This window comes from Humulus lupulus, chromosome 5 (genome assembly GCF_963169125.1).
Source record: "Humulus lupulus chromosome 5, drHumLupu1.1, whole genome shotgun sequence".
NCBI lineage: Eukaryota > Viridiplantae > Streptophyta > Magnoliopsida > Rosales > Cannabaceae > Humulus > Humulus lupulus.
The window spans coordinates 95724621-95743977 of NC_084797.1; the positions used below are offsets into that span (position 1 = coordinate 95724621).

Below are 19357 nucleotides of genomic sequence, written 5' to 3' on the forward strand. Positions count from 1 at the left end.
TACAAACAATGGGTACCCATGCCATATTACATTATAATTTATAATTTATGTTATTGATACAATAATTATTTTAGAGTTTTAATAAAGTTATGATTATTGCTTATGTTTTCTCCAAAAGTAGTAGCTATGTCTAGTAGTTTTAATGGTCCAAGGTCTTATAAATAGTTGGGTTATTATAGTTGGTATCAGAGAAACGGTCCATTTGCATGAAGTTCTCCTTGATACACACGCTCAAGCTCTGAATCTAACCGCCAAGGTAAGTGTTTATGTTATAGTTATTATGTTTATGTGCTTAACCTTATTTTTTCAGTTAAGAATGGATGGAACCTTAACCTATGAGGATATCTAAACCATTAAGACTTTGAAAAGAATTAGAGAGCCAAGAAATATAGTAGGAGTGCTAGAAAGAATCACTGGGAGATTACTCTTATTCCACCATGAGATAGGTCACCTCCAAACAACTAAACAAATCATGATGAGAGCAACAGAGCAATATGTTTTAGTGATTAGACTTTTTAAAGATTATCCTATTGTAATTGCAGCTTTAGAAGAAATATGGGAGACAATAGCCCCAAGGACTACAAGACATATTCATAAATAACATATTATAACATAACATATCATAACATAACATATTATAACATAACATATCATAACATACAAGCATATAACATCTATCCTATTTTCCCCTTCATCTAACATATCATCATCTATCTCCTCATAATCATCATTATTGTGAGCCTCAAAATTTCCTCTGGAAAGATTCGTAATGATTCTATTTTTTTTCTCATTTGAGAATTTGAATTCCATCTTATAGGTGAACCTAAGTATGAGAAAATAATATCTCATAGCTACTAGATTTATGATTTTACTTAGTGAAAACCTTTTTCCAAATAAATATCATTGTCATTTTTGAATTACATGTATGAGTTTGATTTTTTTTAGAATCATAATAAATAATAAATTTAATAAATAATGACCAAGTTTGGTGAGGGTGGATACGAATCAATGGACCAGATTCTATATTGAGAGATAGGGGGGCCATAGTAGTGGGAACGATTTTACTGATCAAAGTGCTCCCTCAATATGGTTAACTTTGGAACAACGATGAGTTTCGAGCTTGAGAATTAAGTCATATAGGATTATTAGAAACACACTTAGAAAATAATAAAGATGGCTTATTTTTCTAAGTATAGAAGCACACCCTAATGATAAAGAAGGCTTATATAAATTTTTTTCATAAGAAATCATAATTAATAGGTCCGAGTTATGTTTGCTTAGATTAAGTTTTGTTTTAGAGCTAATTAGGGTAATTTTTTGTTTTAGAGCCAATTAGGGTAAGTTCTAACATATTTTTCTAGACTGTTAGAACTCTGCTGAAGATGTCACTCAGAAGGTCTGCACGCACCAATATCAATGCCTCCAGCGTTGCTCCTGAGACTAATGAAGCCCCTCCAATTCATAGAAGGGGAGCGCATGCTACCAATGCTGCTACTAACCGAACTGCACCAACGCCAATGGTTGATAACACTGCAGAAATCGCCAGACTACGATAGCAAGTTGAGGAATTACTGCAGCAATAGCGACAACAGACTCAGACTCAGCCTCCGCCCCCGCCGCAACAACAGCCTCAGCAAATGGATCCAACACCCCAACAAGTAGGTCCGTATAGGGGATAGCCAATGGCGAGCTATGTGCCCTACCCAGCTTAGCACATGGAGCCAATCTACGAACGGTTTCATAAGCAACACACTCCAAACTTTGAAGGGACAACAGACCCCTTCGAGGCGGAAAAGTGGCTCAGAAATGTAGAGCCAATCCTAGCGCACATGAATCTCGGCAACGTGGACCGCATATCCTACATTTTGTCTCTGCTTAAGAAAGATGCTAGAATATGGTGGGACTTAGTTCAGCAAACTCACAACGCCACCACCATGACATGGACCAGATTTGTGGAGCTGTTCCACAAAAAGTACTACAACTCGGCAGTCATCGCTACAAGGGTCGAGGATTTTGCTAGTCTGAAGCAGGGAAACTTGACGGTAGCAAAGTATGCTCGGTAATTCGACTAATTAACCAAGTTTGCACTAGAGTTGGTTCCAACAGACTTTCTGAGGGTTACCAAGTTCGTTAGAGGACTTAAACATGGGAAATACTACTTATGCCGATTTTCTAGAAACGACAATAAAAGTAGAAAGGCTTCAGGCGAATGTTAGTAAGGAAGGGGCCAGTAAGCCAGAACCTAAGCAGCAGAGTCAACCTCAAAATGGTCGAAACAACAACCACAACAACCATCAGTCTAGAAACAATAATGGTCAGAAAAGAAGGCTTCTGACAGCAAGCAATCCGACAACGATAAAAGAGCACGAACAAACAATGGAGGCAATAAGTCGGGTTATGTACAATACTCGCAATGTGCTAAGTGCCAAAAGAAACATCCTGGTGAGTGCCGTTCAAACACCAAGGGATGCTACAACTGTGGTCAGGAAGGTCATCGAAAGAAAGAATGTCCCCAGCTCAAGCCAGAAGAGAAAAGAGACAATAAGATGGTTCCTGCCAGAGTCATTGCTTTAACCCAGGGAGAAGCTGATGCTAGCAATAAAGTGGTCATAGGTCAGATTTCTATCCTCAATAAATTATGTTCAGTATTATTTGATTCAGGAGCCACTCAGTCGTACATCTCGTTAGGAATGATAGAGAAATTAGACAAACCTTGTGAAAGATTTAGAACTAGGTTTATAACAGAGTTGCCTTAGGGCAAAATAGTCCTATCATCACGGATAGTACGGAGGCGTACCAATCAAAATTGAGGACGTAGAACTAGAAGGAGACCTGATAGAACTAGAGATCAAAGACTTTGATGTGATACTAGGCATGGATTGGCTAGCAATGCATGGCGCAACCATTGACTGTAGACGCAAGAAAGCGACGTTCGAGACTCCTGACGGTCAGAGACTATGCTTTATGGGACAATTTTTAGGACTACGCACACCGCTTATTTCATCTCTCAAAGCTCAGAGGATGAAAGAAAAAGGATGTCAAGAATTCTTAGCCAGCGTCACGGATGTGGTAAGGGAAAGACCACTAAAATTTGGAGACATTTGCATTGTAAAAGAATTCCCAGAAGTATTTCCTGACGACTTACTAGGGTTGCCGCCAACTCAGGAAATTGACTTTACAATCGAACTAGTACCGGGCACTGTAAGTGTGGAAATTTCTCCTTGAAAATTCTATTCACAGATGAAGCTCCATACTACGAGACACCTTCACTAGGCGAGGGCCCTCGGCCAAGTGCCCATCCGAACTTCACCCTCGCTATGCGAGGGTCCCCAACTAGTCGTCCGCATGCGCCCCGTTCCATCAGGCATCAAGCCTCGCCTACACTCGGAGGGAGAATGTCAGCCTCGCTATGCGAGGGTGGGGGCTTTGTCGTGGCATCCGTGCTCCTAGCCTCGCGACGCTGCACCTGGAAGGAGAAAGAGGCAGCCTCGCTATGCGAGGGTGCTACCTTGTTGCGACGCCTGTGCCATGCCCATACCTGAGGACAAAAGGCCAGCCTCGCTATGCGAGGGTGTGGCCTTCCCACGTCTCTCTTGCTGCTGGCCTCGTGTCTATGCGATCCGCATAGGCCGGCCCTGACCCTTGGCACCTTGACTTCTTAGGACATGCATAGGTTGAAGCCTCCTTGGCATAGGCACGACATCACTTGGGGGAACCTTGTTGATATGTCTAACGAACATGGAGCATTGAACGGGAATTGATGAGGACAACCGAGTATGGAACACGTGCGCTGACACGGGGTGTACGATTATGGAAAGAACAGAGGCGCGACCCTATGATCTGCGTCTGAGGAGTAGTGGCGGTACGGACCTGTACGAAGCGTAGTGGTACCACTTGGACACCCCAGACCATACGCCAGAGCCGACAGTACTTTGTCCTGGGCCACGACTCTGACACCATCAGGGTAGACACCACTACGCCCTGGGCCACTACACTATCAGAGTACCTGTGTACGTCCCTGTGGTCTGGGACTTGTTTGTATCCTGGGCCAATAGAGCCCCCCCCCCCCTATAAATAGGCTCCAACCCCTCAGGCTAAGGGGTTGGAAAACTGAATGTAAAAACGAGACTTATGAAATATATGCTTCTGGTTCTCATGCTTGCCTGAGTTTTCTCCTGTTGTTTAGAGTTCTTTCTATCTAATTCATAGCTTCTTATAGTATAGAGATTGAAGTTTTCTAACCATCAATCGTTGACGAGTTCTTACCGTCAACAGGCACCGAGCATATCTCCAAGGCACCATACCAGATAGCACCTACCGAACTCAAGGAGTTAAAGACGCAGCTACAAAAACTCTTAGACTTGGGTTTTATTAGAACGAGCCATTCGCCATGGGGAGCACCGATTCGATTTATGAAGAAGAAGGACAGAAGCATGCAGATGTGCATAGATTACCACGAGCTGAATAAGGTAACAATTAAGAATAAGTACCCTCTACCCCGGATTGACGACTTGTTTGATCAACTCCGAGGAGCAACCGTGATTTCAAAGATCGATCTACGGTCCGGGTATCACCAGCTCAAGGTACGGGAAGAGGGTATTCCTAAGACAACTTTTAGAACTCGTTGTGGACATTATGAGTTTCTAGTTATGTCTTTTGGTCTTACCAACGCTCCAGCTGCATTTATTGATTTAATGAATAGGGTCTTCAAGGATTATTTGGACAAATTCATCGTAGTGTTTATCGACGATATCTTGGTGTACTCAAAGGACGAAGACGAGCACGAGGAATATTTAAGGTTGATCTTTTTATGACTAAAGGAGCATCAACTTTACGCTAAGTTCAAAAAGTGCGAATTTTGGCTTTCGCAAGTAGCGTTCCTCGGCCACATAGTATCCGACGAAGGATTTGCTATAGACCCATCTAAGGTAGAGGCTGGGAAGGATTGACCAAGACCAAAGAACGCGTCTGAGGTAATGAGTTTTTTGGGATTAGCAGGTTATTATCGGAGGTTTGTAGAGCGATTTTCTAAGATAGCCACTCCACTCACCAACCTGACCTGGAAATAGCAAAGATTCAACTGGACTGATAAGTGTGAAGAGAGCTTCCAGTTGCTTAAGGATAAGCTATGCTCAGCACCAGTACTTTGTGTACTGACACCCAACGACAAGTTTGTAGTCTACTGTGATGCGTCAAAACAAGGATTGGGTTGTGTGCTGATGCAGAATGACAAGGTGATAGCCTACGCCTCAAGGAAGCTGGAGGAGTACGAGCAAAGCTATCCAACACATAATATGGAGTTAGCAGCAGTGGTCTTTGCATTGAAAATCTGGCGCCATTATCTTTATGGAGAACGGTGTGAGATTTATATGAACCACAAAAGCTTAAAGTATTTCTTCACACAAAAAGAGCTTAACATGAGGTAGCACATGTGGTTAGAATTAGTGAAGGATTATGACTACAAAATTCTATACCACCCGAGAAAAGCATACGTAGTTGCTGATGAACTAAGTAGGAAGAGTTATGGAAATATAGCAGCATTAACTGAAATAGAAAAGTCGCTGCAGTAGGAGCTGATTAATGTCGGAATAGAAGTAGTCATTGGTAAACGGGCTAACTTATCCATCCAGTCAAGTTGGTTAGAAGATATACAGATTGAGCAAGGGCATGATGACACATTAGTGGCACATATGGATGCATTTAAAGAAGGCAAGGCCACAGATTTCTCGATATCAAGACAAGGATTCTTAAGATATAAGGATCGGGTATGCGTGCCGAATGATCAAGGGATTAAGTTGAAGATTTTGGAAGAAGCGTACAATACCCCATACTCAGTTCACCTAGGGTAGACTAAGATGAATCAAGATCTTAAGGCAATGTATTTGTGGCCAGGAATGAAGAATGATGTAGCGAAGTATGTGTATAAGTGCGTAGTATGCCGGCAAGTGAAAGCAGAACATAAGCACCCTGCAGGCTTATTGCAACCACTTAGTATTCCAGAATGGCAACGGGACGACATAGCCATGGATTTCGTGATGGGTTTGCCACGAACAAATAAGCAGCACGATTCAGCTTGGGTAGTAATAGATAAACTAACCAAGTCAGCTCATTTCTTGCCTGTCAAGACTACGTATACAACAGATCAATACACAGACATTTATGTCCAAGAAATAGTAAGATTAAATGGAATCCCTAAGACTATAGTGTCTGATAGAGGATCGGTGTTTACATCGAGATTTTGGGGAAGCTTGCAACAAGCTATGGGTACCAAGTTAAGTCTTAGTACAACATTTCATCCTTAAATAGATGGTCAGTCCGAGCGTACCATACATATTTTAGAAGATATGTTGTGCGCTTGTGTACTTGATTTCAAAGTATCATGGAGTAAGTATTTGCCATTGAAAGAATTCTCCTACAACAATAGCTACCAGTCAACGATCAGGATGGCACCCTACGAGCTACTTTATGGAAGGACGTGGGAGTTGGAGGAGGACATGTTAGCACGGTATCCAGAATTGTTTGGTAAGTAAATTTCGGGGACAAAATTCTGTGTAGTAGGGGAGAATTGTACAATCCCAGAATGTTTACATAGCCTAGCTAGATAGTAGTAGTAGTAGTAGTGGTAGTAATGGTAGTGGCAGTAGTAGTGGTAGTTGTAGTAGTAGTAGTAGTGGTAGTAGTAGCAGTAGTAGTAGTAGTAGCAGTAGTAGTAGTAGTAGCAGTAGTTGTAGCAGTAGCAGTAGGAGTAGCAGTAGCAGTAGCAGTAGCAGCAGCAGTAGCAGTAGCAGTAGAAGTAGCGGTAGCAGTAGCGGTGGCAGTAGCGGTAGCGGTGGCAGTCGTAGTAGCAAAGGCAGTCGAAGTAATGGTGGCAGTTGTAGTAGCAAAGGCAGTCGAAGTAATGGTGGCAGTCGCAGTAGCGGTGGCGGTGGCAGTAGCGGTGGCAGTAGTACTGGTAGTGGCAGTGGCAATGGTAGTGGTAGTGGTAGTGGTAATGGTAGTGGTAGCAGTACCAGTACCAGTAGCGGTAGCAGTAGTAGCGGTAACATTAGCGGTGGCAGTTGCAGTAGCGGTGGTAGTGGTAGTGGCAATGGTAGTGGCAGTGGCAGTGGGAGTGGCAGTGGGAGTGGCAGTGGGAGAGGTAGTGGGAGTGGTAGTGGGAGTGGCAGTGGCAGTGGCAGTGGCAGTGGCAGTGGCAGTGGCAGTGGCAGTGGCAGTGGCAGTAGCAGTAGCAGTAGCAGTAGCAGTCGTAGTGGCGGTAGCTGTGGCAGTAGGAGTAGGAGTAGAAGTAGCAGTAGAAGTAGTAGTAGCAGTAGCAGTAGAAGTAGAAATAGCAGTAGCAGTAGCAGTAGCAGTAGCAGTAGCAGTAGAAGTAGCAGTAGCTGTAGCAGTAGCAGTAGCAGTCGCAATAGCAGTAGTAGTAGTAGTAGTGTAGTGGTAGTGTAGTGGTAGTAATAGTAGTAGTAGGAGTAGTACGCGTAGTAGTGGTAGTAGTGGTAGTAGTGGTAATAGTGGTAGAAGAGGTAGTAGTGGTAATAGTTGTAGCAGTGGTAGTAGTAGTAGCAGCAGCAGCAGCCACTACACCAAATACCTATTACCATAACACATGATTATAATAGAATTGAAAAAGAGTTATTGTAGGTGAAAAAAACTTCAGGCGACAACTTAAAATAAGGAACCGCCAAAATACTTAGCTTTTTTTTACTGAACTTTTTTTTACTGAACTTTTTTCAACCCGTGTACCCATTTCCCCCTATACCCATTTCCTCAATCTTCAATCGTTCTTCCCCTTCCTGGTCTCCCGTTCCCTTCAATCTTCAATCGGTCTTTGTCTTTCTCCGTTCGTGGTCTATCTCTCTCGGTTTCCAGTAGGCTCGGTCTCTCTCTTGGTCTCTCGGTTTCCGTTCGTGGTCCGTTCGTAGCTTGCTCTTGCAGTTTGTTTCTAATCTGCATTTCTTCTGGCATTTCTTCTTCATTTCTAATCTGCATTTCTTCAGTCTTGCAGGTCCCGTAGCTTGCTCTTGCAGGTCAGCCCTCTCTTTGTACCAAGTTCTCCTTTGCTCTATCAATGGAGGAGCCTCTTCTATTCTGAGAAATACCTCAAACCCACGAGCTATTTCACTCATTCTCAGGTACACAAATTAGGCACCTTTACTGTTTTCATGTTGCTCTTACAAGTAAATATGAATCAAATAATAATCTCATGAAAATTTCTACATATTTACTTATTCTATTAGACCATATATGAATGAAGAAACAACTTAAGTAACCTTAATTTTTATTTGCTCTTCTTGTCTTTAATAAACTAATAATCTTGTAAAAAAATTAGTTGTTATTAGAATTTTTTGTTTGGCTCAGGGTTGAGGATGTGTGGAGGTCTCAATCGCGAAGTGGTATTATAGAAGTCTTTAAGGATGGTCTTAGTAAAACCAAGGAGACATATAGGGAGATCCTTGTTCTATATATTTTCTCTAGTTTTCTTTGTTATTCTTTGGATTTAGCCGATACAAATGGTGAATCCTTGTGTTAGTTTCTGGTTGTTTGTATTGCAAATTTAATTGTCTCTCATACTCTCACTCTACCTATGTTTTGCAATCCTTAAGCTCTCGTCCTCACTCGCATTCTCTTGAAAAATCATATTTAATTTCCAACTGAACTCAGTCTCTATGATTATGGCTCTAGTTTGAGCTTTTTTCTTTGCATTTTTCTCACTCAATGTTTATTTTGTTGTTCTGGTTTGGTATGTTAATGGGCTCTTTAATAGATGATGGCATGTAAAATAGTGTAGTATGAGGCTAGGTGGCTTAGCCAGTCTTAAGATTATATCTTGTGTCGGCATTACAAATTGTAATTGTTTAACGTTTGATGTGAGGAGAGCAATTGATTCTTTATCAGCTCATACTTATCAAGTTGTATTTGTATACATACAAATATAATATTAGTAATTTTTTTTTGATCTGAGGGCGGTGTCAATATTCAATTCAATCATTGTTTCTTTCAGATGCCACATCTTGCAACAACTTATGCAGCTGTCAATTCACTTATTACTATCGGTGGTCATGAAGCTTTGTCTTCAATCAATAGGTGGTCAGTTTATACTTCTATTTTGTGATACTTATTTTTATACATAAGGTTGCCTTTTTGAAATGATTGAACTCAGTTTGTCTTAATATTTTTCAGAAGTACATTATACATGTTTCTGCAGCGGATGAAATAACCAAGTGGGGGTTTCAGGTATGAGATCACGTCCAATTGTGTGTAGTTTGAAATTAGAAAATGTGTCACTTTATGTGAGAAATTCATTTTTAATGCTTCTAAACTGGCTTGTACGAGATGCATTTGGTATTTTGAACTGTATTTTTCCAAGCCATTCCAAATTTCTTTTCTCTATCACTCAATCTTAATTTTTTTATTTGTATGAAAGGATATTTTGGTGTTATGATCTATACGAATCTGCACTTCTAGGCCTCAATCAATGTTTTGTGATATTTTAAATAACAAATAATTTCCCCATCCTTTTAACTTCTTGGAAAAAGGTTTATATGTAGAAGCTTTAGCATATAACAAGGAATTATGTCTTTACCCATTTTTTTTTCTTGGAAGGTTTATATATGTTATATGTTGAAAATTTAACATCGTTACATCATAATTCTTAACATTTTTGGATGTATTCATCAGGATGCATGATGGTGGAGAAATTGATGTTTGGGCCTGCTATACTGCCATTTCAGTAAGTCTCTGTGCTTGTCTTTGTGATACAAGCACGTCAATGTGTATTCCATCCTAATTCACTTATGTGAAATTAACCCAAATGGTTGTTTAATCTTTATGCTCAGTACAGTATACTCTAATTTTTGTAAGTAGCTTAGTTTATGATTATCATTATGAAAGTCTTATTCTACCAGGTTGCAAGTATTTTGAACATTTTGGATGATGAACTAGTTCAGAATGTTGGAAATTACATATTAAGGTTGGTCTTGATTGCTCTTCTCAATATAAATCGGCTCCAAAGCATGCTCGTCATCTACTCAGGAGCTGTTTGTCTTGTGAAACATTGTTCCCAATTCTCATCCAGATTATGTTTTATAGCATCCCTTGTGCATGCATTTGATTCCACTGTTAAGTCTTTTACATTGTGATATTGTATTATGATAGGAGTAATATTATGAATTGCAGAAATCATCTTATATATAGTTGTTGATTTCTATAAATAATTAAAGCTTCCCTATGCGGTGTCAATCTGCAGCTGTCAGACTTGCGAAGGTGGCATTGGTGGAGAACCTAACTCTGAAGCTCATGGTGGGTATGTTTTTAGCACGCTACTTTATGTTTTGTTTTTGCTATGAAGTTATCTTTGTAGAATCTATTGGCTATAATATATCAATAACATCTTCTAGTGGTATGTGCTAAGTGGTAAGGTTTACTTCTGTGGTATTTAGGTGTTCAAATGCTCCCTGATTATGAGCAATAAGGTGAATTATTGTCATTGTTAATTCAATTCAAATGAAATGAAACTTAAATTATGGATATCTGATATTGTTGCATATCTTTGATGTACATTAGGTACACCTTTTGTGGGTTGGCTACAATGATTTTGATCAATGAGGTCCATCGTTTGGACTTGTCTCGTTTAATTGTAAGATATGTAGTCTTCTTGTCATTCTTAGTACCTAGCCATTGCAATATTATTCTTGATCTTACTTTTTACTGTGTTTGAATGATGTTTCCTATTTTATTAGGATTGGCTGGTATTTTGTCAAGGAAGGGAGTGTGGATTTCAAGGGAGAACCAATAAATTGGTTGATGGATGCTATTCCTTTTGGCAGGTCATTTTCTGTCTTTTTCACATTTTTTACAATTCCTTCAGGACTATAATGGGGTTAACGAAAAGCACACTGACCAGGGAGGTTCTTTTGCATTATTACGAAGATTCGGTTCATTTATTGATGAACAACTGGTGAGGCCAAATGATGTTGGACGTTGCAGCACTTCCACAGTATCTGATATACCTGAACAGGGAGGTAGGCCAATTTAGCAGAGTATAAGTTATGGTACCTGTACTTGAGCTTTTTTCATTTGTTAGGTTGTGATATTTATTCTTTTACTTTCTAATTCTCATTTGCAGGTCTAAATGCTTCTTTCCATGTGAATTACAATGATATTGGTCATAACTTTATCACAACATGTCCAGTAATGGAGCACCTTTTCAACAGCCATGCATTGCAGCAATACATACTTCTATGCACACAGGTTTGGATTTCATTAGTCATTTGACAACGTTAAGAACTTGACTTGATTCTTAATGATTTGAGTTTAGAATGCCCATCTCTTAGGCCTAGTTTAATAGTTTCTTTGGCTAAAACATGTAAAGTAGTCTGGTTTTCTTTTCTGCAAATGCAATAGAAGACTAGTGAATCAGCATTTGAAATGTTGAGGTTCTGGAAACTATGTTAAATAGACTGCTGCATGTGGAAGATTGTTACCATTCAGAAATTAAACGTCATCCTTAGTAGTAAACAATCCTTTACTTCAGTCGATGCAGGTGCAAGAGGGGGGACTCAGAGACTTTCTTTGGGCTACAAGGAGGTGCATATTTTCAACAACCAAGTTAACTTCAAAATATTTTTTATGTATTAAATTTCATATGAATCATTTCTGTTTACTTTTTTTTTTGTAGGCTGAGAAGGTGGTTTCCTCTTCTTTAGCATACTTGACACAACCAGATTCAAGCTCTGGAGTTGAAAACTTTCAAAAGGAAAGTTGTCATTAGGTTTACAATATTTTCCTTCTCACTTGTGAGTTTTGACCTTATGTAGGTTTCCACTGACAGAATTAGTGTTCAGGATTCTAGTGGGAAGAAAGTTGAAGCCCAAATTCTTCCTATATTGAATGCCACTTTTAGTGTTAGAAATTATTATGTGAGAGCATATTTGGGTGAATCTCCGAGAGAAACAATTAAATATTGGCTTGCATTTACAGTGTCAGTACCGCCAATTGGTTTCAGCACTTACATAATTTCTACCACTAAACAAACAGGTTGGCCATATTGTAATGTTTAAGGTGTTACATATAAGAGCTCTCCAAGTTAGACCTGATAATCTTATTATTGCTCTACTTTACAGGCTCTAGTGTAGCCATTTCTTCTGTGTACATGTCAGAAGAAAGTATAGACAACACTATAGAAGTTGGACAAGGAATTTTGAAGCTAATTTATTCAGCTCGTGATGGAAAGCTTTCACACTATGCTAACAACAGAAATTTGGTATGCTATGTTGAAGATTTAGTTTCCCAGTACCTTTTCCACTTCATTTTATATGGTTTGTTTTTGTATGGAGTTTTTTTTATGTATCTTCTAATATTCAATCTTAATTCAAAATTAACACATATGGGTAATTTATCTCATAGACATGTCATGGACAGTGATGCTAATCTTTTTCCTCTTTTTCTTTTTTTGGTTTCCAATTTCCTTGTACATTCATGTATTTGCTCATGGTTTTATAAAATTCTATATTGATGGACAAAGATGGTGATGTGTTTACTATGTTATGTTCCTATTGAAGATTACAGCATCTGCAGAACAGTCATACAGTTATTACAGTGGAAACGATGGAACTGATAAAGATCCACAGGTAGTGAATTATCTATGCACTTAAAACATTTACTATGCTTTGTCAATTCCTAGATTACTTCTATTGTTTAGAGTAGTTTTAGCTGTTATCAATGTGGTGTTGTATTTTCTGTTGAAGGCTTCTGGAGCATATGTCTTTCGTCCAAATGGCACATTTCCAATCAAATCCGATAGCCAGGTAACTAAAGTCGTTTAATTTGTGTAAAATTTTTAAATGATCATGAACTGTCAATTTATAGAATTGAGTACCTAAAGGTAACACTCCTATGTTCCAGGCTTCTCTAACTATGGTTCGAGGTCCGGTACTGGATGAAGTACACCAACGGCTCAATCCATGGATATCTTAGGTGATTTGCTGCTCCAAATATAACAAGATCATACAGTTGTTTTAGACTTGATATATCAAACTGTAATTGGGTAGGAATGATTAGATAACATGTTTGGAATTGTGTTCTCAACCTAGGGACATTATTCCTTATAATTTCAGTAACAAACCCAAATGTAAGCACAGATTACTAGGGTATTCAAGGAAAAGGAGCACGCTGAAGTTGAGTTTACTGTAAGTTAACTTCTGAAATTGATCTACCAAGAGCACAGAGAATTCTGTTAACTTTGTTTTTCATATATATATATAGTTGTGAATTTACTGTTTGCTGATTATGGTATTCTATTTTTAGATTGGACCTATACCTGTGGATGATAGCATAGGAAAAGAAATCACTACTCAAATTACAACAGCCTTAAAGACTAATGGAACATTCTACACAGATTCTAACGGACGTGACTTCATTAAGAGGGTATTCTAAATCTCTAATACTTAAATTTGATAAGAGATATTTGAATCACACACTGTGCTACTTTATATATCATTGTATAGTTAAATATATGGAAGTTGAAGATCTTTGCGGTTTATTTTCAAGTCTTTATTCCATCTCATGGAAGCATACATGAAGTTATTATCCTGTGTGCTTCTGTTTCTTGACGCATTGAAACATACGACTCATATAGATATGTTATGGTATTGATTCAATTTATTCTCAAGCTGCATTGATCTTACCTCCATTCCATTTTACAGTTTTTATAGTAAGCATCAATTGTTGAGCATGTACTTAGTTCAACTGTCTCAATTCAGTTTGCTATAATAGTACTTATTAATTAGCTTGACAATTTTTTTTGCTGCTGAAATTACCTTGATTTAGCATGGCTTGAAATTTGTATTTTTGTTTAAAGGTGCATGAAACTTTCTTTCTTATAAATTATGTTCTCATATGTGTGGTGCCACTAACACTCTGTTTTGGTTATTGATTATAAGCCCTGTTTATTTTATAAAAAAATCTGCACATTCTTGTTGATTAAGATACTAGGTGCTATAATTGGAGGTTTTACTTAGCTCTCTTTCATAGATAAAAGAGTCAAAGTTCCAGAGTATTATTAACATATTGTATTTATTGCATTGCATTTTAATCATGATTTTTTGTAGTTTTTGTAAAGACTGTTATTTCTCTGTTCTTCATCAATTAAATTGATTAGTATATTTTCACTGTTAGTTGGAAGATATGCAGCTGTTGTTGACATGAACCAGGTTTTAACTAGAATTAGCCTAACATGATCTACATTTCTGCATAGCATGCACACATATCATGTATTTACAATTAGACAGAGACACTTAGAGAGATCTGAATGAGTCATGTGTCAGAGCTTGGCTCTATTCTAGGTTAGTTTCTTCAAAGTCTTTGTTGCTGATTTTTGTCTATTTCCAGCCTTCATTGTTGAGTTTTTTTGGGGGGCTATGTTTTCTAAAGACAAAACAGAGTATTACATCTTATTTTTTGGTTTACATTATTGGAATTTTTTTTTGCCATTATTTCCATTCCTTCATAGGCATCAAGTCTGATTTTACCTTTCATAATGTCTGAAATAACCGTAACAAGTGATTGCTTATATTGAATTGTGTCACCCTCTTTAACGGTAAATTGGCCATAATAATATATCATTATATTTTGAGCACACCACGTCACTATGTTAGGTACCTTTTGGCATATTTTAGGCAAGTATCCAAGACTGGGTCTTGTAAGTCAACATACCTCTATAATTTTTTAGGCTAATCAGTTCTTATGAATATTGTTGACTGTTTTTAATAATAGATAATATTTTAATTGTTTCATCTTTCTTTTGTCCAAGTAATCTATAGTGATTACTTTCTTTTTTAATAGTTCAGGGTATTTCTTTTTTTAATACTTTCTTTTGTCAAACATCTTACTTGCCTAGATGTCACGTTAAGTATTATTTATTTCTTTAATTATTTTTATTGTTACACTAAATAAAAAGAAGTTAAGTTTTCAGTTTTACAGAAACATTTACTTTTGCCCTTTGGCTACTGAAGTAATATGATAATTTGCAAACCTCTTTTTTTTTTTTTCTCTATGGGATACTAAATTGTAGAAAATGACAGCTTAACTGTCTATTTTGCAGATTGATGTAGGCATTGGATCTTCACCATTTGCAAAATCACAGGGCCCGGAATGACTCATTGATAGTGGATGTTTGCCAGGTGAGTGGGAATTAAAGTCTTCTTTCTTGAAAGCTATATTTCTTCTTTCCTTGAACCATAAGCATTTATTTTTTCCTGTACTGGTACGAAAGTATTTTCTTCTCTTACAATGTTTATATGTTAATGGTCAAGGTCAATATAAGTCGACACTGGTTTGCCCAGCATGTGGAAAGATTTCAATCACTTTTGATCCCTTCATGTATTTGTCGTTGCCGCTACCTTCAACTGCAACTCGGCAAATAACCGTGACTGTGTTTTATGGCGATGGAAGTGGTCTTCCTATGCTATACACTGTTAGTTTGCTAAAGCAAGGTTGCTGTAAAGATCTTAGTGAACAACTAAGTACTGCTTGTTGCTTGTTGCTTGAATGTTGATGAGATTCTTCTGCTTGCAGAGGTAAATTTGGTTTCCATTGATATCTGCTACAATTTATTTTATTTATTCCCTTAATTTTAGTTCTAGTGGTTGAGTAACTGTAATTTTGATTGCTAGGTTTATGAACATAAGATTTTTTGATATTTGGAAAACCCCTCAGAGCTATTGGCTCCAATTAAGGAGGATGACCACTTATAGACTTTCTAAAAACGTCGTGGGAAGATCCAGAGTTGAAATAATTCATCGACCACATGAAAAGTAAGCTTGCATCCCTATCCTTATGTAATTGGTAAATAGCACTGGTAAACATGTGATGTACAAACCGGTGTTGCCAATCCATCTATTGAAAAATAGCTTTAACTAAGTAATTTCAGAAAGGGATTATAGTATCAATTAAAATAATTATTGGCTACTTGTTCATTAAGAAGCTGAAGTCCGTATGAATAAAGTTCAAGTGCTCCAAGTCAAGTGTTAACTGGATAATACTGGCTATATTATCTGCTTTTGAGAAATGTGTTTTAATTTTTTGTATCCTAGTCATTTTATGTCTTGGATCACTACGCAGACTGCTTGTTAGACTTCTGCTGGATTTCTTAACTTAGATAGTTGGATTTTTCAGGTGCCCGTCAGACAGTGTTAAGGGTTGTCAGGGAAAGCTTATCGGTACCCCTTTTGTTACTTATTTAAAAGAGCCAATATGTGGAGCCAATGTTGAAGCCGGTGTTACTAGATTGTTGTCACCTTTGAAGAGAACGCGTCCTTCAGTTAAGCTCCAGAATGGTAAGGAAAATGGATTTGAAAAAGAGGTTATTGAAGAACCATCAAACAACTACAATTCTAAGAACCTGTCAATGGATGATACAGAAGTAGAGGAAAAATCCAGCGAAGCGTTATTTCTGTGTTGAAAGTAGTAAATTTTAGACTCCTTGAATACTTAAAGAATATTTTGTTGTTGATGACAATGTTGCATATTTTAAATTAAATTGTGGATTGTTAATTCAATGTAGAATGTTCTTATTTTTTGCTATTTGAAAATCAAGTTCATTTGATAATGCTAGTATATATTAGAAAGTTAATTTTAATTATATAAAAAAAATTAAAATATAATAGAATAAATTAGTGTAATATAAATCAAATATATAATGAGAATTTAAATATATCTAAATATAACAATAATACGAAAAATGAGTTATAATATATATTACAATAACCCTTTTTATGCAAAGAATTATGTTATGGAAACTTTATTATATAACACTTAGTATAAAACAAAAAATGTGTTATACTAAAGTATAGTATAACACAAAAACTGTGTTATAGTAAAGTGTAGTATAACACAAAAAAAGTGTTATACTAAAGTGTAATATAATACAAAAAAAGTGTTATAGTATCGACTATAAATAACATAATTCAACACTTATCTATATATTAAAATAACACAGAAATTGTGTTGTCGTTGACAGTACAATAACACATCTGTATAACACTGATAAAGTGTTATGTAAAGTACCCTGACCTACGATAACATAGTTTGTCTTAACACATCAGAAAGTGTTATCGTAGGTTTTGATAACACATTTTTGGTGTTATTAAAAGCATTTTTTCTTGTAGTGAGCAGCAGCGGCAGCAGTAACGGCAGCAGCATCGGCAATAATAATGTGGTCTCAACAATTATCACATATATCAAAGCAGTTATGCCCATATTGGCCAAAATTATGATTATGCCCTTCTAACCTAAGCGGGACCTACATGCATGCTAATACACATAGTCATGCATCACAAATATTCAAATAGTCATATAACATGCTTTAAATCTTAATCATGCATCTTACTCATTATAATCACAAATAATTCCCATTATGCCCTCCAGGCACACTAATCAAGGCCCTTAAGCCTTATTAGCAAATTTGGGTCGTTACAACTATCCCCTCCCAATGAGAATTTCGTCCTCAAAATTTACCTGAACAACTCGGGATACCGATCCCGCATCGCTGTCTCAAGCTCCCAGATCGCCTCCTCGACCTTACTATTCCTCCACAGCACTTTAGCAAGAGGAATCGTCTTATTCCGCAATACTTTATCTTTTCGATCCAAGATCTGAACTGGTTGCTCCTCATAAGCCAAATCTGCCTGTAACTCCAAATCTTTGTACCTCAACACATGAGTCACATCTGAGACATACTCCCGAAGCATGGAGACATGGAATACGTCATGAACTCCAGATAACGATGGTAGCAAAGCTAACCTGTAAGCCACCTAACCAACCCTTTCCAGGATCTCGAATGGTCCAATGAATCTAGGGCTTATCTTGCCCTTCTTTCAAAACCTCCTCACCCCTCGCAATGGTGAAACACGGAGAAAGACGTGGTCCCCAACTTGGAACTCCACATCCCTACGCTTAGGATCAGCGTAGCTTTTCTGTCTACTCTGAGATGCGAGCATCCTAGCCCGGATCTTCTCTATAGCTTCACTTGTCCTCTGAACCATATCTGGCCCCAAATATCTCCTCTCACCCATCTCATCCCAATGAATGGGTGACCTACACTTCCTCCCATACAACAACTCATAGGGAGCCACTCCAATCGTTGATTGATAACTATTGTTATATGAAAATTCAATCAACGGAAGATACTTACTCCATGAACCCTTAAAATAAATCACACATGCTATGAGCATATCCTCCAATACCTGGATCGTCCTCTCAGACTGTCCATCAGTCTGAGGATGAAAGGTTGTACTGAACTTCAACTGAGTCCCCAAAGCCTTCTGTAAACCACCCCAAAACTTAGAAGTGAAGATAGGATCCTGGTCTAACACTATAGACTTAGGAACCCCATGGAGACGTACGATCTCCCTCACATACAACTCATCGTACTGATCCACAGTAAATGTCGACCTCACTGGAAGAAAATTGGCTGACTTGGTGTATCTATCCACTATCACCCACACCGAATCATGAAGCCCCACTGTCCTGGGTAAACCTCCCACAAAGTCCATAGTAATGTCCTCCCATTTCCATTCAGGAATACCCAAAGGGTGAAGCAACCCTGCTGGTCGCTGGTGCTCAGCTTTCACCTGCTGACAGGTTAAGCATCTGGCAACGTACTTTACCACATCCTTCTTCATCACGGGCCACCAATACAAAGTTCGTAGATCCTGATACATCTTCGTGGTACCCGGATGAAGTGAGTACGGTGTCGTATGAGACTCATCTAGTATTTCTCGTCTAATCCCCTCATCATCTGGAACACAAATCCGCCCCTGATATCGAAGTAATCCAACCTCAGAAACAGAATAATCCTTAGCTACTCCCGCTAAAACATCCTCTCTAACCCTCTGTAACTGAGCGTCTGCCAACTGCCCTTCTCTAATCCGCTCTAGCAAGGTTGACTACAGAGTAATATTAGCAAACTGTCCTACCACCAACTTTATCCCTGCTCCAACCATCTCATCAGCTAACTCCCTTGAGAGCTGAATAGAACTATACAGCTGACCTGGACCTCTACGGCTCAATGCATCCGCCACCACATTGGCTTTCCCCAGATGGTAAAGAATATCACAATCATAATCCTTTACCAACTCCAACCAACGCCTCTGTCTCATATTCATGTCCTTCTGTGTAAAGAAATACTTCAGGCTCTTAGGGTCAGTGTATACTTTGCAATTCTCTCCATACAGGTAGTGTTGCCAAATCTTAAGTGCAAAAACCACTGCTGCCAGCTCCAAATCATGGGTAGGATACCGTTGCTCATACTCCTTCAACTGCCGTGATGCATAAGCTACAACCTTCAACACACAGCCTAAGC

General features: G+C 38.3%; 2 protein-coding genes across 2 annotated transcripts; both read left to right on the top strand.

The window, feature by feature from the left end:
* The first annotated feature begins 9676 nt into the window (after window positions 1-9676).
* LOC133779309 (uncharacterized) lies at window positions 9677-13506 on the top strand. Its single transcript, XM_062219285.1, has 15 exons — window positions 9677-9727; window positions 9903-9967; window positions 10244-10300; window positions 10561-10633; window positions 10737-10823; window positions 10901-11018; window positions 11123-11247; window positions 11531-11572; window positions 11675-11683; window positions 11814-12033; window positions 12120-12259; window positions 12558-12626; window positions 12744-12803; window positions 12901-12972; window positions 13303-13506. The coding sequence occupies exons 1-14, from the start codon at window positions 9677-9679 to the stop codon at window positions 12970-12972; spliced, it is 1188 nt and encodes a 395-aa protein (XP_062075269.1). The 3' UTR covers window positions 13303-13506.
* A 1341-nt stretch (window positions 13507-14847) lies between these two features.
* LOC133780507 (ubiquitin carboxyl-terminal hydrolase 9-like) lies at window positions 14848-16513 on the top strand. Its single transcript, XM_062220207.1, has 3 exons — window positions 14848-15572; window positions 15669-15809; window positions 16171-16513. The coding sequence occupies exons 1-3, from the start codon at window positions 15544-15546 to the stop codon at window positions 16454-16456; spliced, it is 456 nt and encodes a 151-aa protein (XP_062076191.1). The 5' UTR covers window positions 14848-15543; the 3' UTR covers window positions 16457-16513.
* The last annotated feature ends 2844 nt before the right edge of the window (window positions 16514-19357 follow it).

What these genes read in the sequence shown, in the direction of transcription:
- LOC133780507 (XM_062220207.1), top strand. Translation starts at nt 15,544, where the DNA reads ATGTTGATGAGATTCTTCTGCTTGCAGAG. An exon ending in AGATTCTTCTGCTTGCAGAG is followed by an intron (nt 15,573 to 15,668) that starts GTAAATTTGGTT and finishes TTTGATTGCTAG; the next exon opens with GTTTATGAACATAAGATTTT. An exon ending in ATTCATCGACCACATGAAAA is followed by an intron (nt 15,810 to 16,170) that starts GTAAGCTTGCAT and finishes TGGATTTTTCAG; the next exon opens with GTGCCCGTCAGACAGTGTTA.
- LOC133779309 (XM_062219285.1), top strand. Translation starts at nt 9,677, where the DNA reads ATGCATGATGGTGGAGAAATTGATGTTTGGGCCTGCTATACTGCCATT. An exon ending in TGGACTTGTCTCGTTTAATT is followed by an intron (nt 10,634 to 10,736) that starts GTAAGATATGTA and finishes CTATTTTATTAG; the next exon opens with GATTGGCTGGTATTTTGTCA. An exon ending in CAATCAAATCCGATAGCCAG is followed by an intron (nt 12,804 to 12,900) that starts GTAACTAAAGTC and finishes CCTATGTTCCAG; the next exon opens with GCTTCTCTAACTATGGTTCG.